This window comes from Solanum pennellii, chromosome 3 (genome assembly GCF_001406875.1).
Source record: "Solanum pennellii chromosome 3, SPENNV200".
Taxonomy (NCBI): Eukaryota; Viridiplantae; Streptophyta; class Magnoliopsida; order Solanales; family Solanaceae; genus Solanum; species Solanum pennellii.
Genome location: NC_028639.1, coordinates 69,267,061 through 69,290,011, shown reverse-complemented (window position 1 = coordinate 69,290,011; position 22,951 = coordinate 69,267,061). Strand labels below are relative to the sequence as shown.

Sequence of the window (22,951 nt, the reverse complement as noted above, 5' to 3'; positions counted from 1 at the left end):
TTTGTTGCCTCATTAAAAACCTTGCAAGGAAAACCCAGTGGGAAAAAACCTCGGTCAAGGGAAAAAGAGTGCAACGCGTATTATACTCCTCCTGATTAAAACATCACTTAATTTGTTGTGATGATGTCTCCAGTCTTCGTACATTGTGGTTGGTATATTCTTTTTCAAAGAAAAACCACACATTTCTTGAATGTGGTGTGTCATTTATCTCAACCAGACGCACTTTCGACTTGCTTCATGGAGGACTTTTATTTCTGCATAGCAAAATTTGCTTCATTGATCGCCAGGATATTATTGTGCCTCCACATGCAAACACATAGCGTGCTTGAGATAGAGCTTTATGCGGATCAGATAAATATCTGCATCTGCGTAACAAATCAATTTTGTCTTGGATTCCTCGCAATAGAATAAACCCATAACTATGGTCCTTCGAGGATATTCAATCATGTGATCAACACCATTTCAATGTTCTTTTATCGGGGAGAAACTGAATCTTGCCAGTAAATTTACTGCAAAACAAATATCTGGTCAAATATTGTTAGTAAGATGCACTAGTGCCCTGATTGCACCAAGATAGAGTTTCATCACCAAGAAACTCTTCATCCTTCTTTTGAGATCAAACTGAATCATCATTTATGTCAAGTGATCTCATAATCATTGGGGTACTCAATGAATGCGATTTATCCATATAAAATTGCATCAAAACTTTTCAGTGTATGTGCACTGTTAGACAAATATTTCATTTGTCAAATTATCAATCTGTAGGTCAAGACAAAATTTTGTCTTACCAAGACCTTTTCATAAAAATACAAGGACAATTAGGGTCATTCTTTTGTACCCTTTTTCTTCCTTGACTATTTCAATCCATATAAGGATTCTTGAAGCTTTATTGAAAAAGTTTCTTTCAAACTCTTATATGCTTCAGACACCTCGATTGTTTCAAGGATTTTCATATAACCTTCATTGTCTAGCTAGACATTACAATTATTCATTACATGCATTCAAGTTTTTCATATGTTGCCAGATCAAAACAAACCTCATTGCATCCACCAAAGGAGAAAACATCTCCAATAATGTCAGGATTTTTGCGATAAACCTTTATGCCCCAAGGCACAAACCGTATTTGATATCTTACGGTTATACTATCGCATAATAATTTATTTGTACCCCACTGACATTATACCTTGATTTATGGACTACCAGTCCAAAATGTCACTTTTCTAAGTGAAACAAAATATACTTGAATTGTGCATTTTACTTGGCCAACCATTTATCTGTCCACACTATATGACAGATTTGAATTCAAGATCCTCGTCACAATTTATATCATTGAGCGCTACCTCATATCAAAGATACCGTCGACGGTTATTTGATATCGATTCCAACAAGACATAACTTATCGAGATCTCTTCATTTTTCATTATTTCAGGTACCTGAACCTTTTTCAAGATTTTATGAAGTGTTATGTCAATGTGCTCTTTTATAGCACTTGCCTCATTATCATGACCATATTGATCATTTGCTCCTTCCTTCTTCAAGGAATTTTATATTTGGAATCGATTGGTCTATTACGCTTCCGGCGTATCATAGACTCTGTCCTTCAAGGACTTCATATTGGAGCATTTGCAGCTGAATTATATCATAGGGTCAGTGCATTCATCTGGCAACTGATTTGCAACATTATGCAACTGAATTATCCCTTGAACTTTAAGTTCACATATTTATTTAACGAGGATCTAGATAATTCATAATTAACCTCACACATAATTTTCAGCTGTCAATCATCTCTCCCCCTAATGTTAGAAAATCTAACATTCATTCCAACCTTATTTGGAAGTTCATCTTTGTGCGTGGTGGAGCAATTAAAATCATAACCGCACATTCAACATTTTAGATGAAAATTATATGGTTCCTGACCCTGAACCAATTTTAATGGGGAAACCTTGTTGGTTTGATGCATACATGTGTTGCTACATGTTAAATAAAATTATCTCATACCAAATCTTATTTGGGAGTTTTGTTCTCATAACCATGATTTAGCTATAATTGGAGGCATACAATTTCTGCTAAATCAACCAGCATTATCAATATAATTTCATAGTTTGGAACTGTGCTCTTAATTTTAACAATTCGAGCAAACAACCTTACAAAAACCAATTTGTAAAGTGACAACAAAATACATGTGACCATCGCATAGATGCATCAATCATATAGTTGCAAATGATCCACATGACAGGTGAACGGGCCCATATTCACCCTTTTATATGTTCCAAAAATTTTAGGGGATTACAATCCCAACCTTAGCTGGTACAATGATCATTTTATCAAGAGAACAAGCAACACAAGAGAATTCTTGAAGAATCTTTATTTCTTCATCATATAAATCACCTGAATTCTCAATCACGTTTGCATCACATTTAATCGGAATGGTCAACCAGTCATGCCAACTGATCTTTATTTTAGTACACTTATAATTTACTTTTACATGTGATTTCATCAGCATGTACATGTTTGTATGGAACAAACATGAGGAAAAGTGGGGTAATCTTTTACATAAACATTTATAACCCTCTTCGGTTGTAGTGATTTATAGTCTCAATATTTATTTTCAATTCATCCGAAACTTAAAAAGTTTCTTTTGAGACTTACTACAACCCCAATATTATTCCTCTGATAATAGCACAACTCGTTAGAGCTTGCAATTAATTTTGTGTACTATCACATATTGCATGACACCATCCCTATGGTGAGCATCTCCTTCAAGGAGGAAATTATATTATTATTGTCATGGTCAAAATCATTACGAGCAAGACGTCTTTCTTGCTTTACTTTTGTTGTACCATAGGTACACAACCAATGACAAATTTGTATTGCCACACAATAATGACCACAACCCTTATAGGCAAGAACTATTTCTTTCTTTTGCCCTTTCGGTAGTTCACAATAAACATACCATAGTGACGTATAAACCGTACAATACAATTAGCCATTTCTGCCAAATAAAATTTATTTCCTCTCAAATCTCCCGTAGAGATGAGAAGTGACATATATCATTTTTTCTCAAACCTTCCATAGAGGTGAGTTGTGGCATATATCCAACCCATAATGATTTTATCACATCTGGACCCATTCTCTTATAGAATGGTCGAGCATTCACGATACTCATCACAAGTCACATTCTCTTCAAGGAATGGACTAATTATTTATATGTACTTCATAAATTTGCATTATAAGCACATTGTCATGGCTTTAAAATTCATCATATTTCCATGACACACCTCAACATCACTTTGAAAGATCAAGTGTACCATCACTTTATCTTCTTGTATCATGATAGAGGATTTATAAACTTGTCAAATTATTGGGTTGACAACATTCACAAGTCTAATGACCTTTCATACCATTTTGATGATAAAAATTGTCTTCACATTTTGAAGGACTATTTGAAGAACTCATAGTGTTCTTCCTTTTATCATTACCACAATGATGACTATTATAATTCTGTCCCTCCACGCCCTTATTCATATCATTAATTATTTGTCATCTTTCAGACTAATCATTCACTGCTACCACATTCATATGATTGAATGGAGCAAGTCAACAGGCGGATTTCAGAGTTATCACATGTTGCTACCACATTCTTTTCAAAGAATGGAGCAAATTCAATATGATGAATTTCAAGACTTTTCATCAAAAATATATTATTTTTGTTAGTCATCATTTTATCATCGCTATGGTGCATTGGCTCAAACTCAATGTCTTACCCATATAAGGCGTGTTACGCCATAATTCTATGGGACTTGAATCCAATCACGGTGCATCAAAACTCTAATTGATGTCTTACCCTTTTGGTGCGATGAAACTTGAATCCATCGTCTTACCCTTAACCAACGGGATAATAAACCGAAGTACAACATGAGTTATTCTTTGAGTCTTTCAAAACAATCAAAATAATATTCAAACTCATGCTATTAAAATTTTATACCTTCTTCCATTTAAGAAGTTTTGTATAGCATGTCATATTCAACCAATAATAATATTATGTCTTCGGTTCCTGATAATTGTTAGTGACTGAATACTATTTTATTCTAAATCATAAAATATTTTAGAAAATACATACCTGATTTTATGCATATAATACTTTGATCTTCATAACGAGATCAACCAAAATATGAGCTAAAGAAAAACAAGAACTCACTCTCAATTAGATAGAGACTCGTGCTGATAACGTGTTATAAAATCAAGCTCATAAGAATATAATCATAAAGAGAAGAAGACAAGAAGAAGGGGAATTTTCTTCTTATTCAAGTGTGTATTACATTGGTGAATGATATCTCTATTTATAGGTAGAGAAATCAACCAAAAGGTCACTATGTTTAATGTCACATGTAGATACATTTCTATCCCAAAAAGATTCATCAGCTTGGGAATACATATCCATGATAAGGATAAGTTTATGATAAGCTTAATGGACAATCCACTTAATTCAATGTATTTATAACAAATATGAATATTTTAATTTAATAAAAATAAAATTTAACTTCTTTTTTTTTGTAATAGATGTTTAAATTGGTTTCTCTATATGAAATAATATTAATGTTAAAAATATATTCATAGTTGTCATTAATCGTAATTTGATTTTCAAAACACTTTTTAACAAAGATTAGCAAAACACAATTTGCTGACACAAATCACTTTTGGATTAGCCAAACACAATTTTTTTTTAATTCAAAAACAATCTCTTGAAAGCTATTAAAAGAATAATAATTTTTAGCAATAATGCCAAAGGAGACTTGACAATAATAAAAACATATTTTGACTTTATTTGTTTGACTTCATGACATTATGGTATTGCTTTAATAGAAATGTCGTACTAGAACGAAATATTTTTAAAAGTGTGAGTTGTTTGATTTGTAGGATAAGATATTTCATAATTAGATTTTGTGATTAAATTTTTATTTTATTTGATAAAAAATATACTAACTAAGTAGTTCATGTTATTTCATTCTAAAAGTGAAATTAATTACTCCCACAATAATAAATCAACATTATTATTTTCATTAATTTATGTTCAAAAATGCTTTTACATTCAACCCAAAAAATATCTCGTGCTCATCTCATCACACATCCGTTTCAATTTTTTTAATTTTTTTATCTTATATCAAAGTTATGTAAAATATATTAAAATATTTTCTAATATTTTGATAGTAAATCTGTAAGCAATTAAAATTAAAGAATTGTTTTTCTTTTTTAAATAAAAAGTAAACTTGGATACAGTTATTGTGAATGGTGCCAAACACGGTGTTAATCTCGTAACCGTAGTCCGTACTCCGGGAAAAAAGGAAGTTTGGGCACCATGGAATCCAGCGAGAATGTCGCTGCTCTGTGAAAATTGCCGTTCAGTTTGCGTGTGACAATTTTCGTTCATTCCACACTCTTCTCTTTCCCCATTCTTTCACAGAATAAGAGACTACATGAATAACGACGAGGGTCAAAGGGGTCTTTTGGTTTTCAGATTAGCTCCCAGGTCAGTCGTCGCCGGCCGGCAATTACCGGTACGACGACGACCCATTCCTTTTGCAGCTCTTTAGCCGTTTTTTGGGCTCCATAGTTGGACGGTTCGTGATTTCTCGATTTATTCATTTATATCCCAAATGTTACAAATTTTTTTCTTAATTGTAGCATTTTTGTGATGGGTTTTTGCTTTCATTTTTATTTCGGCCTAATTGCTGGGTAATTGGATGGAGGATATTCATTAAGAGAGCATTGAACCAGTGTTTCACTATGTTTATTTTGTTCTTTTGAGTTAATAACTAGACAATGCAGTGTGGAAGGTTTTGAATAATGTTGCTCGGACTCTCCAAAAATGCACTACTTTTGGAGAATCCAACTCACGCCTGAGTAAAGAGTTCGAGCAAAAGTAGGTTTTGAAAGCAAGGAGACTAATAGTTTCTCTTGAAGTGATGCTATGATAAACATATTTCAGAACCATTTGGTGCACTTGTGTGACAATTCCATTGAGGCTGCTATTCTTTTTCTGACTATTCTGTGGAGGCTATTCTTTTTTTTTGACAATTCCGTGGAGGCTATTCTTTTTGCTGACAATTCTGTGGAGGCTATCTGGTTAACTGAAGTTCTAATTGATATATAAACTTTTTTCTTGGAAACCAATGGACTGGAATGTATTGCAAATTCTTGACCCGGAAAGTGTATCAACTTCCTTGATTTAGTCATAGATGGAAAGATTGAAAAGACTAGTCTCAACTGTTACACTTCCGTGTGATAATAAGCATGCGAGAGTGCATTTCAAGCTCAGTCGTCCGAACCCTTGTCTCCTCTGGCCCTTACCTTTGGTGTCACCTTGTAGTTTTTCTTGTTCTATTACTTATTCTGTTTTCTGAGGGATGATTCACGATTTGAGAGAGGAACTCTAACTATTAGAACTCGAAACACATATATCTTGCTTGTTTTCATCCTTCTATTCAGTGCTTGTCCCTTTGCATACACACAGGCAGTCCTTGGGCTCAGGAATTCTTATAGTTGCATATTTTTCAAGATATGGTGACTCCATATTTGTTTTTGCTATTGAAGATTATGATGACTCATTTATGTTTTTGCTAATGAAGATTATGGTGACTCATTTTTGTTTTTGTTAATGATGATTATGGTGACTCGTTTTAGCTTTTACTTTTATCTTTGATGCGAAGGAATTGTTTGGTCTACAAGAGCTTGAGGTGAAAATGTCAAAAAACACTGCTTTTGTATCACACAAACTGTACACCCTCTTATGCATGTTTTTGGAAGCCATTGAATTGTTAAGACATCTTTGTTGATTGTATCCTCTTATGTTAAACATTGTTGTTTAGTATATTGGAAGAGTGGGTGTTTTAAAGAAACTTTTAGGCCTGGTTGCTATACTTTCCACCAAAGTTCAACAGTTTCTAAAATTTTAAGCAAGGATAGAGGGGTTGAACTCTTAAATGCCAAAGACAACAAATAAGACAGAATAATGGTTTATTATGGCACTAGCATACATACAAGAATTATGTAGTACATATTTTTTCTTCTGGATTTCGCTGTTTGCCTTTCCAATCTCTTGTTTAGCACGGGCTGTAGAAATGCAGGATTGCCTTGACTGTAACTTCAATATTGGTACGACCTTGTCCTAAATCAGTAGCACAAAAAAGTCGGGTTTTCACATGGAAATCGTAGTTGCAAGCATAGGGCCAAGCAGAAAGCTTGTTGTAGATAATTCATACCTGAAACTTCAATTTGAAATTTAATCATTGATCCATTTGAACATTGAATTGACTCTGATTTCAGTTCTTTCTATGGCAGTAGAAGTTTGACTCTTTGGCTTGGTAAAGACAACTTTGCATGGTGAATTGAGTCAGACGTCTTCAGCTATGGAGCCTAAGCATGTTACTGCAACTGATGGAAAATCAGGGACACCTCCTACCCTTGCTGTTACAGGACTTAAAGTCTCCCCTCGTGGGAAAACTTTAAGTTCCTCAGACTCTTTCTGCAATACATCACCTGACTCGACACTGAATGACCCCTTTGGCAAGGCTAATTATGAATCTGATGATAACAAAAATCCTGTTTCTGGGAGCTCTACCATTAGTAGTGAACCCTTAAACCATGAAGTGTCACCTTCCATGTCACAGTCAGAAGGGACTCACTGTTTTTCCAGGTCATGCTCTGGCAATTCGTCAACCACAGAATCACCTCCCATGCAAGTAATGGAGCACTCCGCAAATGAATCTTATAGGATCCCTTCTTCAGTGTTTGCTAGAGATGAGTCTGCAAATCCAGCAGAGTGGAGTGTAACTTCTCATGAATCATTATTTAGCATTCACATGGGTACTACGAGTTTTACCAAAGATGCTAGTTTTTGGCAGTCGGATGAGCTGGGTGAGCTAGGAACTCCTCAAAACTTCCCCGCACCCCCTGCTATGTGTGACTTCTCACCGTACCAGTCAAGTCATGAGATGGAATTGGCTGAAGTGGAGATCTCAAGGGGAAATGAAGATTTAAAGCATGAAAGATCTCTTGCTGTAGGACGTGTTTCTCCTAAGCCAATGGAAAGTGGAACCAATACAATGTCTTTTGCATTTCCAGTGTAGGCAGTCAACTCTCAAACTCTCATATGATACATTGGCAAAATTTTGTCCTTACTGTTCATTTAGAATGTCGACAATCATTTCTAGTGTGAACATTTCTTCTTTCTATCTCACTTTCTGTGCATACAATTATAGTGAGACCCCTACATTTTGACTCCAAAGACTAATGACAAATGGTCAATAAATTATTATCTCTACTGCATGACCTGTTTTGCTACTTACTATGAACATATCTTGTGGTTTCATCATTTAAATAATTGACTTTATATCTGGACCCTGATCTTCCGCTAGGTAACATAGACATGTATCTATTGATGGATTCTCTTTTTCTGACTTGAATAGAATGTTAGGGAAAAACTGAAAGATTAAATGAACTGTTTTTGCATAGATATGACTTTCGGAAGGTATCAATGTGAACATTATGCTTCTTTGCAATTTCCATATGTATGCCAGTATTAATGAGAGATTGACTGACCCATCTGTCTAAAAATGAAGGCTGTCAGGGAATCTGGATAAAAACTACTCACAGCGCATGGCTGCTCCAACTGAATCTAGCCCAGAGCAGAAGCAACCTCAGTTAGAATCAGCTGAGCTGCATACAGAATCGCCCCCTCAATCAGAGCCAAAGACCCCGACAACAACTGAAGGTGCAGGGAAAACACAATGGTTTCCTTTCTTCTCATGCTGCTCTTCCGGTTCCTAGGATTGCTTTCCTAATAGTCCCTTTGTTTCTGACAATGCCATGGTTCAAGGAATAATACGATTAGCCCAGAAGTGCTGATGTGGTGCATGCCTGGTGAGTTTGGTAGTAACAACATTCATAAAAAAGGACTTAAAAGTGCTGCTTTGATGCATTTTGGTAAAGTATGATGACTTGATCATCCAGTTTACTGGTCTGCCCTTTGGACCACTATGTGTTTGGTCCCCAGAGTTCTAATTAGAAGATTACGAAGACCTTCAACTTGTGGGATTCTGATTTTTCAATTGTTCGTGTCAAATGTAAATAAGCGGGAGCTTTTTTTTTTCCAGATTTTGTTTGATGCTGATAAGTCAGAAATTAGAGACCTACATGTTTGTAAGTTTCCCCCATCCATTTTTTGACATACAGTGTAGATGAAGTTCTTCATTGATTATCAGTTAGTTGTAAATCATTTTTTTTTCTTTTATAGAGAAGGAGAAAATCTTGTTTCTTCCTACTACCCAAAATTTTATATGTTCATATACAATCTTCTCCATAAAACTTGAATATTTCTCCATATGTGATCTTATAGTTCGCACTACTTTATGCCCTTTTTTTAGCAAGAGATTTTCATCTTTACAAGTGAAAATCTTGGAAAAGTTATTTGTTATTGTAATTGGTCACGAGAAATCATTTTACTATATGTTTTCGAGTTAGATTGTACATCCTTAATGAACTAATCAAGCTCTTGTTTCAGTAAAAGCTATAATCATACATAGGTTTACGAGGGATCATTGTACTGATTAATAGAGTTGTTCATGGTTATGGTTAAAAAACCAAATAGAAATGTAATTCAAACTAAATCGATTAAAAAAATTAATATTTGGTTTTACAATTTTGAAAACCGATACTATTTGGTTTGGTTTTGGTTTTACTAAAAACAACTGCAAAAATAATCAAACAAAATCGATAACTTTGTCATTGGTTTGGTTTTGTTTTTACTTTGTCATTTAAAGCTGATATACCCCTTGTTATGAACGTGGCTCATATATACCCCTACTTACAAATAAATGGCTGACATATACCTTTTTCCTCTAACGGAAATGGAAAAAAAATTAACATAACTTTTTATTATTTTTTTCTAAAAAATATAATCGTTTAATCCTCATCAAACATTTTTTTTGTTTCAATAACTAATTTAGAATTATTATTTTGATAATCAAATTTATTTATGTTTCACTAATATTCTTGTAAAACTTATTGTAGATGGACCAATTTTTTTTCTTCGAATACAAAAATCAAATTACGAATATAGACAAAAAAATAGTATAATTTTTTTTCTTTAAACCAAGGAATGAAATAAAAAAAAAAATAAGAATAAGAAACTCAAATAATTATAATAAAATCAAAAAATAATTTATGTATTAAAAAATTAAAATATACCTTGAACATTGAGAATCATATATACCCCTAAATAATTTTTTTTTTTTAAATTAGAAGTAATAGATATAAATTTAAAACTAATTTTTTTAACTTCCGTTAAATGAGGGGTCTATGTGAGCCATTTTGTAACGGCAGGGGTATATGTGAGTCGTTTGTATAACAGTAAAGACATATATGAGTCACTTTCATAACGAGGGGAATATTAACTCCAAATGACAAAATTGAGGAGTATATCAGACCCTCTTCCCTAAATATAAATATTTTGTTAAATTTAAGTAACTTTAAGTCTTAAACTTGACAATTTTCTCAAGTCTAACACTTAAATTTTAGTCCAATTACAATCTTAAGTCCAGTTCTATCAAAATTTATTACCTATTATACCTTTCATAAGATAGTTACACACCATCTCTTAATTTAATTACTTTGTTCGTGTAATGATAACTCTAGTATTGCTTGATTGAACAAACAATACCATTTATGTGGATTGTTCGTGTATTAGATTTTTTTTTTATCAAGATATGTATGTCGTCAAAAATTTATTACTTTTAAACCGGAAAAAAACAGAAAAACTGAATCAAACCAAACCAATTGATGGTTATTTTTTTCATTTGATTTGATTTAAGTTTATAAATTTAAAAAATGACTAAATTAATTTGATTTTAGTTTTAACCAATAACCAATCCAAACTAAATTACTAATACCCCTACTGATTGATGCAGTAAAGTGATAAAAATTAGAAGTATTGTATTAAATTGTTTTTATTATGTAAATAGCTCTTTTTTTTTTTTTTTGGTAAAAAATTTAAAAGAGCTCAATGTCATACTACACTTCAAGAAAATATGCAAATTTACCCATCTATTTTTTATGACTTAAAAATTATAAATATGATGAATTCACCAAACTACAAACTATTATGCCATTTTATTTTGATTTTCATAAACAAAGTTCATATATATTATAAGAAATTTTATCCTATTTTATAGACCTAATTTAGAATTTTTTTTCCCCAACCTATAATAATTAAAAATATTTTAAAATTTTAAAACGCTGTAGAAATAATAAATAGAAATTTCTTCAAAAGTTTCCCTATTATAAAACATAAAATAATTGTTTTGTCACTTTATAAAATTTCCCCGCTTCCAACAAAATATATGGCGGCAAATTTAACTGAATCGTCAGTTTTTCCCTCGGGAATTAGAAGTTAAACATTTTCCCGCCAGTAAAAAATCAAATGAATAATTTCGCCAAAATACAAAAACAAATCCCCGCCAAAAACTGTCAAGTACAAAACCCCCACTTCTCCTTCATTCTTTTACTTCATTTCTCAACTATTTTCTCTCTGCATTTCTTTGCCTTTAACCTTCTCAGAGAGAGAGAGAGAGAGAGAGAGAAACAATGGCGAAAATGGTCAGCCCAGATGCTATTTCAACTATTTTAGCGAACCCATCGCCGGATTCTTCTTCAGATCTTCCTGAAATTATTGTTCAAGTAGTGGATCTCAAGCCCACTGGCAACAGATACATGTGAGTCTGCTTTTCATGTTGAGTTGGTTTAATCGATAAGAAACTTGTATTTTATTCAGATCTATTCGTTTATCCAAAAGCTTTTGCATATGTTACTGTACAGGATTTGTTTGTGTAGAAGTGAGGGTAGCTTCTTTGATTTAAATCGATTGAATGGGTTTGTTAGCTTGTTGCTTCCCATTTGTCTATTTAGGGGGATGCACTTGAAATAGCAGATTGTTCATTATACAGATTTAGGGTTTCTCACATGGCTTAGCTGAGTCTCATGTGTGGTTTTCTTATGTTGTATGTCTTTAATCATTAAGGGAAATCTTATTGTAAATATATCATTTGCAGGTTTTCAGCCAATGATGGGAAAATGAAGATTAAGGGGATTCTTCAATCTAGTTTGTCATCTGAAGTTATATCTGGGTCTATACAGAACCTGGGTCTTATTAGGATTATTGATTACACCCTCAATGATATCCCAACTAAGAATGAGAAGTGAGTATCTTTATGATGATTAATGTTATGTTTATTTGTATTGAAGGTTTATATTTGACATTAATGAGTTGATTAATTTGATACAGGTACTTGATTGTAACTAAATGTGAGGTTGTGTCTCCTGCTCTTGAAGTTGAGTACAAGGCTGAAGTGAAAAGTGAAGACACTGGCATTGTCTTGAAGCCAAGGCAGGAAGAGACTGGGATTGTTTTGAAGCCAAAGCAGGAAGAGACTGGGATTGTTTTGAAACCTAAACAGGAATATCAAACTAAATCTGCTGCTCAAATTGTACATGAACAAAGTGGAAAGTGAGTTTTTCTGGTCATTTTTATTTTTCCTCGTTTGTTAGCAGATGATATATTGTGATATGGATGTACTGATAAAGTTAATTGTGTTGTATGTGGGTGATATTTCAGCATGGCACCGACTGCTCGAATGGCAATGACAAGAAGAATTCAGCCACTTGTCTCTTTGAACCCTTACCAAGGAAATTGGACCATTAAGGTTCGAGTAACTAGCAAGGGTAATATGCGAACCTACAAGAATGCTCGCGGAGAAGGCTGTGTGTTCAATGTTGAATTGACTGATGAGGATGTAAGCACATTTTCATTCTCAGTGATGAAGTTTTTTTATTTGATTGATTGTGTAACTAACAAAGATTTACCTTTTATTACAGGGTACCCAAATACAAGCTACAATGTTTAATGAAGCTGCAAAGAAGTTTTTTGACAAGTTTGAATTGGGGAAAGTATATTACATTTCAAAGGGAACTCTTCGAGTTGCCAACAAGCAATTCAAAACTGTACAGAATGATTATGAGATGAATTTGAATGAAAATTCCCAAGTTGAGGAGGCTAGCAATGAAGAAGCTTTTATTCCAGAGATAAAGTTTAACTTTGTCCCAATTGATGAATTGGGCCCTTATGTCAATGGCAGGGAGCTTGTTGGTAAGAACTTGCGAACCCATAGCTTGAATTATTTGTGCTGCATTTTCATACCCTTTGACCATGGAGTAATGTTTTCAAACAATGAATTGTAGATGTTATTGGGGTGGTCCAAAGTGTATCTCCAACAATGAGCATACGGAGGAAGAGCAACAATGAGACAGTCCCAAAGCGTGATATAACTATTGCAGATGAGACGTATGTTTAAATACTGTCAACAACCTGTATTGTAGGTTTTGGCTTTCTCTAGCAATGTGAAGTTAACATCTTATACTTTTCTGTATCAGGAAGAAGACTGTTGTTGTTTCTCTGTGGAATGATCTTGCCACTCATGTTGGACAAGAACTGCTAGACATGGCTGATAAATCTCCTGTAGTTGCAATCAAATCCCTTAAAGTTGGAGACTTCCAAGGTGATTGCTTCATTTCATACAACAAAACTTGTTCTATATGCATGATATTTTCATTGTCCCAATCTCATAATTCCTTAAATTGTGTTTCAGGAGTGTCTTTATCAGCATTAAGCAAAAGCAATATTGTTGTGAATCCTGATTTACCCGAAGCCAAAAAATTGAGATCTTGGTATGACTTTACTTAATGGGATAATTGATTTTTAGTTGACATATCAGTTGACTAAAGGCCACACTTTCCTTTTTGTTCAGGTATGATTCTGAAGGTAAAGAAACTTCATTGGCATCTATTGGTTCTGGAATGAGCCCTTCTGCCAAGAGTGGAGCAAGATCTATGTATACCGATAGGGTTTCCTTGCTTCATATAACCAGTAACCTGTCCCTTGGTGAGGAGAAGGTATATATACTTAACCCTGTTTGAGGATAATGAACTTGATTTCAAGAGCAATTTTTGATGCTATGTTCTTTAGAAAATGAAGCTTATTGTACTGAGAAAATAGCACTCATTAATACATAGAACTATATGTTACATTATTGTATTAAATTGTTTTTTCTGTTTGGCAGCCTGTGTTTTTCAGCTTGAAAGCATACATAAGTTTCATTAAGCCTGATCAAACCATGTGGTATCGGGCTTGCAAGACATGCAACAAGAAAGTTACTGAAGCTTTTGGGTCTGGATATTGGTGTGAAGGATGCCAGAAGAATGATGCAGAGTGCAGTTTGAGGTGAACATTGGATATATAGTCATCTTAAAACCTCTCATTAACCTATAATGCCTACTTATGTCTTTACCTTTATTTGTCTACCACAGATATATAATGGCATTGAAAGTGTCTGATGCAAGTGGTGAAGCATGGCTCTCTACATTCAATGATCAAGCAGAGAAAATACTTGGATGCTCTGCTGATGAACTTGACAAGCTGAAATCAGAGGTAAAATAGTTCATACAACTTTTCTTTTTTGTGCTTATTTTATGTCTTGACAGTTTGTGGTCAACTTATCTGAATGTTCCTGTTTCTCAGGAAGGAGAAACTGCATATCAAATGAAATTGAAAGAAGCTACATGGGTTCCTCACCTTTTCCGGGTCAGTGTTGCACAACAAGAATACAACAATGAGAAAAGGCAAAGGATAACAGTCAGGGCTATTGCTCCAGTTGATTATGCAGCAGAATCCAAATACTTGCTGGAAGAAATGTCTAAGATGAACATTGCTATGTAATGAGGCTAGCCTAACCAAGAATATTAGATTTATTTTTGTTATATTTAAGTCTGAATGCTCACTAGGATTCGTTAGTAAAACAGCTGTATATATGTCTCATTGCCTTTGCTTAATAGCAATTCAGCATTTTGCATTTTAGTGAATGCACCTTTTGCAGTTTATCATATTTTGTTGTGTATTTAATCATGGTTCTACATTTTATCCAATGAAGCATTCCAATTCTTGTTATCACATCCATGGTCAGTTCATTTATTTGTTTATTTTGTGTACTGAAGGAACTTTGCATAGTCATACTTGATAAGACTAGGGACTTGGGTTGCAGCATTTCTGAAATCCTTTCAGTTGGATCTTCAATATTGGATTGTTTACTAAATTTATTATGCATACTAGTATAAATCAAGAATCATCTGAAGAAGTTTACATAATCTGATTGATCATAAAGTTTTTTCTCCTTTATTAAATAAAAGACAGCTTTTTAAGCTTTAGTTGTGAAGTTGAAATTGGCACATGCAGTTTGGTGTAACAAAAGGGATGAGCTAAAACCAAGTGTTGATCTAGCAAGATCAAAATGTAGAAGATTGTCCTCAAGTTGATATCCTCCTATAACTATTGAAGCAGTACGTTTAATCCCTCCGTTCACAAATCCTAAGCAGATCACATCTTGGCTAACTTTCACCATTGAATTTGCGCCAAAAATCCTCCAACCCTTGTGCTACCAACACTTTTTGAGCTGAAACATATCTCGAGAGGTGCCACAGCAGCCACTCTGGTTGCATTAGATAACTCATCGATGAATGCTTTAGTCACAACATCATAGATGGAAGTTTCCAACATTGAATAAGGAGTTCCTGTGCTTATTTTGGTTCCTCCATTTCCGTTCTTGTCAACCCCAAGCAATTTTTTGTTAATTGTCACTGGTTTGCCATTGATTCTAATAGATTTCACTCCAACGTAGCACTCTGAGGAAGGTTCATTCAGTGAAGGAACAGGTCCAGTACCAAACGGGTTGGTGATCAACGGCGTAATGATGAGATCTTTTGAGATATCAATATTTGGAAGCATCATGCCGTTACCAAAAAATATGACACCAGAGGATTGTGTGGATGAACTCAAACAAACAGTAAATTTTCCTGTAAAGCTGAAGATTTCAGCTAATTGGGAAGGAAACGCGATACGATTCCTTCCCAATCCAACAGTACCTTTCACCTCACTAGCTAAACCATCAGTCAAGAATGTAGGAGCACAAGTGAAAATGAAATTTGGGATCTTGACAAACTTACCAGGATTTGATCCATCCGTAGATTGTATCGATAAAACATCTTCATTAATTTCACCACCACTATATAAAGTCTTGATGAATGGATTCTCTGGGGTATTGTAACATGCATTATTGTTGCAGCCAATCTTGGGAGCACTGGTGCTGCAGTTTCCACAAGTGTTGACTTTGGCTATAGTACATTGAGCTGAGCCACAAAGAGCCGGTTGATAAGTGGAACTCACATAACCATTCTCACAGTCTATCCATAAAGTTTGTCCACCAAGATGAATGGTTAACTTGATAGGCACACGAGGAGTTCTTTGACCAATTTGTGTGATGTATTGGAGAGTAGATGAGTCTTTTTTCACAGGAAGGATGAATGCTTTTGTCTGTGAAGAAGTTTGGCCTATGCAGTAAGAAGAAATGGAGAGGAGAAGTGAACAAAGAAGGATGAAATGATAGCTAGTGAAAGACATGATACAAGATTAAGATGTGACGTGGTAATATGAAAATGTGCAAGATCCTATATTATACAAGGATTGTTCTCAAGTCAATGATTTGTGAATGGATATGAGTTATGACAGAAGAGATATTTGTTTATGAGGAAGAAAGAGTCAGCAAATTAGGATACAGCTGAGCAGTTTGACTTAGCATTTCACCAACAGCTACAAACTACAAGATGTCAACATTTTTTAAAAGTGAACAGAACTTCAACTTTCAAATATGCCCTTTTGAATATAATTTCAAATACTTTAGTAAAAGATTCAAGTTCAATGATATTATTATTATTTCATAGATAAAATAATAAGTCAAAATTAGATTTTCTTTGAAACGAAATAAAGGCTTTTGGCATAACGGTATGGAAGGCTCACACGACAGGCTATTAGGCTTGAGAGCGCACCAAGTCGAGCAAATTACTGTTTTTCATGGAAAATTGAAGCCAGAGCAGATTGAGAAGTGCCCCTTCATGGTGTCCTTTAACAGCCAGTAGCACCATTTGCAAGATATTAGGAGATATACAAACACAGCTGAATTGTAATGTTGGCATTTTAACTATTAGATGCAGGTTCATATATGAAACAAAGTCCCCAACAGTTTCACTGTCAATGTAAGAAGTGTTAATGAAGAGGCTTACAGGGCTGTTGATAACAGGCATTATTATTGCAACCTGGACCAGGAATGTGAAATGGCATACTCCACACTCCACAGGCATGTACTTCTATTCAGAGTCCATCAAGCAAGAAATTAACAAGAAAACACGAACAATCCAAAATTATTATGAATACTGCTAGAAGTCATGAATCATCTGAAAAAAGCTTGCATAGTTCTTATTGATCATATTTTTTCAACTGTACATGTTTCTTTTCTCATTTAATATATTATTCTGCAAGGAAGAAAGGGTACTGCTAAAAGACAGCTTTTTTAAGCCTTAGATGTGAAGTTGAAATTGGCACATGTAGTTTGATGGAACAAAAGGGATGAGCTAAAACCAAGTGTTGATCTAGCAAGATCAAAATGTAGAAGATTGTCCTCAAGTTGATATCCTCCTATAACTATTGAAGTAGTAGGTTTAATCCCTCCATTTACAAATCCTAAGCAGATCACATCTTGGTTAACTTTCACCATTGAATTCGCGCCAAAAATTCTCCAATATACTCGTGTGGTCTGCAACACAAGATCAATGGTAGGAACAGCTGGTCCAACCCTCGTGCTACCAACGCTCTTTGAGCTGAAACATGTCGCGAAAGGTGCCACAGCAGCCACTCTGGTCGCATTAGATAACTCGTCGATGAAAGCCTTAGTCACAGCATCATATATGGAAGTTTCCAAGATTGAATAAGGAGTTCCTGTGCTTATTTTGGTTCCACCATCTCCTCTCTTGTCAATCCCAAGCAATTTTTTATTAATTGTCACCGTTTTGCCGTTCACTCTAATAGATTTCACTCCAATGTAGTACTCTGAGGAAGGTTCATTCAGGAAAGGAACTGATCCAGTGCCAAAAGGGTTGGTTATCAATGGCGTAAAGATGAGATCTTTAGAGACATCAACTTTTGGAAGCACCATGCCATCACCAAAAAATAAGACACCAGAAGATTGTGTGGATGAACTCAAACAAACACTAAATTTTCTTGTAAAGCTGAAGATTTGAGCTAATTGGGAAGGAAGCGCGATCTGATGCCTTCCCAATCCAACAGTACCTTTCACCCCACTAGCTAAACCTTCAGTCAAGAATGTAGGAACACAAGTGAAGATGAAGCTTGGAATCTTAACAAACTTACCAGGATTTGATCCATCCATAGATTGTATCGATAAAACATCTTCATTAATTTCACCACCATCATATAAAGTCTTGATGAATGGATTCTCAGGGGTATTGTAACATGCATTATTGTTGCAGCCAATCTTGGGAGCACTGGTGCTGCAGTTTCCACAAGTGTTGACTTTGGCTATAGTACATTGAGCTGAGCCACAAAGAGCCGGTTGATAAGTGGAACTCACACAACCATTTTCACAGTCTACCCATAAAGTTTGTCCACCAAGATGAATTGTTAACTTGATTGGCACAAGAGGAGTTCTTTGACCAATTTGTGTGATGTATTCGAGAGTAGATGAGTCTTTTTTCACAGGAAGGATGAATGCTTTGGTCAGGGGAGAAGTTTGGCCTATGCAATAAGAAGAAATGGAGAGAAGAAGTGAACAAAAAAGGATGGAATGATAGCTAGTGAAAGCCATGATACAAGATTAAGATGTGATGTGGTAGTATGGAATTGTGAAGATTATTCATGTTTTGTTTTATAGAAGGATTGTTCTCAAGTCAACTACATTGTTTATTTAAATCAGTCAATGATTTGGGAATGGATATGATTATGGCATAGATAGATATTGAAGAAAAAGTCAGCAAATAGGGAATACAGCTATGTAGTTTGACATTTCACCTACAGCTACAAACTACTGATGTCGACATAAGTGAAATACATTTCAAACCCAGCTTCAATTTTCAAATACGCCACGACAGGCTACTAGGCTCAGTGATAGAGTGCACCAACTCGAGCAAATTACTGTTAGAGCAGATGTAAAAGTGCACCTTCCTTAAGAGGCTAATTACTGTTAGAGCAGATGTAAAAGTGCACCTTCCTTGAGAGCCTGTAGCCCCTTTTGAAAGACATAAGGCTAATTTTGGCACTTAAACAATCCGATGCAGGTTCACATATCAAACGAAGTGCCGAATAGCCTCACTGCCAATGTAAGGAGTGTTTCCAGGGCGGTTAATAACCAGCATTATTGCTGCAACCTGGACCAGGGATGTGAAATGTGTACTCCACCAGGCATGAGATTTTGGTACATGATCAATAACCGGTAGTTCTGTTCAGAGTCCATCAAACAAAAAATCACGAATAATATGGCTCAATTTATTGGTCCTTTGTTTTTTTCATTCTGCTCTTTCACTTCCATGTCACAAACATATAAATATCCAGAAATTTTCAAGTACTTGGGGCATCAAAACACAAGATGACAAAGCTGTCCTAGACAATTGAAGATAAGCTACAGTTTCTAGTTCATAAGATTTCATACTTCCATAAATGGGGAGGGGGGAGGGGAAGGCAGAGATTAGGTCTTCATCCGACTTGAATCTGAAGCTGAGAATGAATATCAATCGTCCTTCAGATAGCCATGAGATCCCCATACTGGCGCATCAAAATGATGGACCCAGCAAATAGAGCAGTAGCTCGAAGCAGTTTCTGCAAAAGCAAAGTGCAAAAAAGATTAAGGTAAACTCTATAAAGCCCAGAAAATGAGGACATTGATCATATCATACACAACCAAGAGTCTGAAAAAAAGTTCACAGGTATGAATCTCTCTCTATATATCTAATCATGAAAAGACAAGTTACATTTTTTATACACACATGTTTACATATAAATAAAACACAAAAATCTAAACCAAATATGTAACCAACCTATGATTCTCTACCATAGTTTTAGTCAAGCAGCCAAATCAGATCCATATCCCACACTCACGCCTAAATCATGTTAGGTCAACATGAGCGTGACACGTGGTCTTGAGGTATCTGGGCCACATAGATATGTGACACAATGATTCAGAAATTATACCAACCACTGTGCCGTTGTTCCTTAGGAGTTATCTCATTAAACAAATAGTTATTTATTGTAACATAGATCAGGGTTTGGCCAACATAAACCTAGTAGCTTGGCATTGTCCTAAGCGTTTAGGTCCAACCTGCTACATGGCAGTGTAGCTTAGCAATATACAGAATTTCTCTTTCCATTGATACCCCAAAACACATTGATTACAAGGATTTTTCTTTCCTTCACTAATAAATATCTCTCCCACAGTGAAATCATCTCTAGCCACCTTTGCCTCCAATTCCTTGTAGCCTAGAGAAATATCTATTTTTGCAACACCTTTTCCTACTGCTGCAATCTTCAATCACCTACTACATGGTCATAATAGGTTATCATTGCACCCAGCCTGTAGTTCCCTTAAATGTCCTAACATCTTATTTAAGAAGTGTTAAGAGTACGAGGGACTTTTTTATCGTTCCACCAAAAATCTATACCCAATTCCCCTTCCTCTTTTTTACTTTATTCACTGTCTGACTCAACCCTATACCAAAGCTCTTCCCATCGGTAATTGTTGCCTATCAATTCAAAAGTTAAAGCTTCTGCAACCCATATTTGACAGAATTCATTGCTTCTCATAGAGAATCATAGCCATAAGTCTTTGTTTCTGGCATATGCAATAAAATAACCTTCTTCTCACGAAAGATTTGATTGTTATTTCTGTTCAGACTTATCACCTTGTTATAAGTTTACAACAAAATACTCTTATACTCCATTAATAATGCTTTGTTTTGCTAGTTGAAGAAGAGAAATGCCCGCACATTTTTGTTTGGCAATCAAAGAAATGCAGGGACCAGAACTTTTTACATAAACAAAAAGATGACTTCTACATATGCTAAAGAAGATGAATGTTTTCCTCTCTGCCATTTCTTTCAACATCAACATGGTTATAGTAGGTTAGCAAAACACATATATGCATGCATAAGTTCAGTGAGTCATTGTTACAGAGGATTCGAACAATAAAAAAACACTAAAGATGTATATTTACACAAAACAATAAAGAACAAAAGTAAAAGATTCTATGCTTATGTGTTTTGAGAAACATGTAGTCAGAATTAACAAGTTAATTCTAGAAATCAAACTGAAATTTTATTGAATTTACTTATTAATTCTAATAACACTGTTTTAGAAAAAACATATAAGATCCATTCTTCTGAATATTTGGCATAGGCAGCAAATCAATCAAATTGTCAATCACATTTTCAGCCAAAATATTTCTAATCCTAACTCAAATCTCTTAAGATCCAATTATAACGCGCTTAACTCGTTGTTCATTAATATAACGAGTATAATCGGCCATAAAATCCACAACAACAGAAGAAAACAAAACAAAGAACGAAGCAAAATTTTCTCAGGTTACTGATTTGTATAAATGAATAACGTGTATCTAGAAAAAGAGATAAAATCATGAAACGGAGATACCTTGTTGAGATTCCATTTCTCTTCGTCATGAACCTGAGAGTGCCAGAAAGCTTTGACCTTTTCAACTGATATCACAGAGTCCGCCATTGAAGCTAGTCGAGAGAAGGAGAGTACGACTGAGAGGAGGAGGAGGAGGAGCAAAAATCTCTAAAGGGGTTAGGGTTTTAGCATTAGGGCCTTGCAGGTTTTATTTTAGGCAATTTGATACAATCGGGTTCTCTTCACCCACAAGGGCATTTTAGGTTTTTTTTTTCTTTCTATTTCAAAATTCCTTCATAATGTACTCGTTTTTATAATTTTTCCTTTTACTATAGTATTTTATTTGAGTAGTCCTATTTAATTAAATAATTTATTTATATTTATAACTATTTAATAAGTGAAAAATTTATGGTATTTCATAAATTTAATATTATGTATTTTCTCTATCCAAAGATAATTGTCAAAAAATTGTTCTCTAACAATATTTATCCTATTTAGAAAATTAAAAAATAATTTACTTTTTGTATTTAAAATTTTCCTTGCTATACAACATTTATCAAAACATCAAATTTAATAAAAAGTATAATATAGTAATTTTATCCATATTATTTATTGTTTCTTAAAGGGTGTGTCAAATCAATAATAAATCACTATCGTTGGACGAAAAAAAAGTATTTTTTTGACCTTCTAACAACCTGTTTTAATATACATATAACGCTTATGTGCATCATTTGACTTTTTCTTATCTTTTCTTTCATAATTTCTTTTTAGCTTATTTTGTGTACATGCATGTTCAATTATTGATATTTCAACATCTTAGTTCCCATAAACATATTTTTGTTACTATTTGTTTGATTTCATTCAATTGAAATTGAGTTTAAATTGCTTTATAAATGATCGAGAGGGTTTTTATTTGTAATGACATGTTAATTTAGAAATTTATGCTTTCTTCCCCTTCATCCTTCGTTGATGATTTTTACTGTATTAATCTAAAATTATAAATCTGTAAGATTTTTCGTAATTTTAAATTGATTTTATTATTTTCTATCAATTTCACCAAAATAAATGATATCTAAGAGTATTTGGCTCTCCATTGAATATTTTATTAATTAATACTTATTAATAATAAATAATTTTATTTTTCTAAACTATCGAACAATTATGAATTTATCGAAAGGATTAATATTTGAACACTTTATTTGAAAGATTAATTAAAAGAATTTCCATGGAGGCAAGTGAGTGGAGGAGGCAAGCACGCATAGGACCAGTATATATCCAACCAGGAAGTGCCACGTGGAATATCTACCGGCTAGAATTTGATCAGAC

At 34.2% G+C, this 22,951-nt stretch overlaps 4 protein-coding genes and 1 pseudogene across 6 annotated transcripts; 2 read left to right on the top strand and 3 right to left on the bottom strand.

The window, feature by feature from the left end:
• Window positions 1–5,297: 5,297 nt before the first annotated feature.
• On the top strand, window positions 5,298–9,379 carry LOC107012356. 2 transcript variants are annotated; one of them, XM_015212179.2, is made up of 3 exons: window positions 5,298–5,618; window positions 7,342–8,122; window positions 8,619–9,379. In XM_015212179.2, the coding sequence occupies exons 2-3, from the start codon at window positions 7,407–7,409 to the stop codon at window positions 8,824–8,826; spliced, it is 924 nt and encodes a 307-aa protein (XP_015067665.1). In that variant the 5' UTR covers window positions 5,298–5,618; window positions 7,342–7,406; the 3' UTR covers window positions 8,827–9,379. The 2 variants fall into 2 exon arrangements, with proteins under 2 accessions (XP_015067665.1, XP_015067663.1); XM_015212177.2 differs by having other exon boundaries at window positions 5,299–5,618; window positions 7,339–8,122.
• A 2,179-nt stretch (window positions 9,380–11,558) lies between these two features.
• Window positions 11,559–15,055, top strand: LOC107015417 (replication protein A 70 kDa DNA-binding subunit B). Of its 2 annotated transcripts, XM_027915604.1 has the most exons (13): window positions 11,559–11,768; window positions 12,105–12,251; window positions 12,338–12,443; window positions 12,477–12,559; window positions 12,668–12,845; window positions 12,928–13,198; window positions 13,291–13,393; window positions 13,483–13,607; window positions 13,698–13,776; window positions 13,857–14,001; window positions 14,169–14,329; window positions 14,416–14,536; window positions 14,627–15,055. In XM_027915604.1, exons 1-13 carry the CDS (start codon window positions 11,641–11,643, stop codon window positions 14,822–14,824), a joined length of 1,845 nt encoding a protein of 614 aa, XP_027771405.1. In that variant the 5' UTR covers window positions 11,559–11,640; the 3' UTR covers window positions 14,825–15,055. The 2 variants fall into 2 exon arrangements, with proteins under 2 accessions (XP_027771405.1, XP_015071164.1); XM_015215678.2 differs by having other exon boundaries at window positions 12,338–12,559.
• An 84-nt stretch (window positions 15,056–15,139) lies between these two features.
• On the bottom strand, window positions 15,140–17,252 carry LOC107013969 (annotated as a pseudogene).
• A 135-nt stretch (window positions 17,253–17,387) lies between these two features.
• On the bottom strand, window positions 17,388–19,321 carry LOC107012337 (basic 7S globulin-like). The gene has a single exon (XM_027915605.1). The coding sequence runs from the start codon at window positions 18,813–18,815 to the stop codon at window positions 17,505–17,507; it is 1,311 nt and encodes a 436-aa protein (XP_027771406.1). The 5' UTR covers window positions 18,816–19,321; the 3' UTR covers window positions 17,388–17,504.
• Window positions 19,322–19,483: 162 nt separating this feature from the next.
• On the bottom strand, window positions 19,484–21,866 carry LOC107012338 (mitochondrial import receptor subunit TOM5 homolog). Its single transcript, XM_015212153.2, has 2 exons — window positions 21,647–21,866; window positions 19,484–19,822 (listed from the first exon to the last, which is right to left on the bottom strand). The coding sequence occupies exons 1-2, from the start codon at window positions 21,731–21,733 to the stop codon at window positions 19,745–19,747; spliced, it is 165 nt and encodes a 54-aa protein (XP_015067639.1). The 5' UTR covers window positions 21,734–21,866; the 3' UTR covers window positions 19,484–19,744.
• Window positions 21,867–22,951: the final 1,085 nt, after the last annotated feature.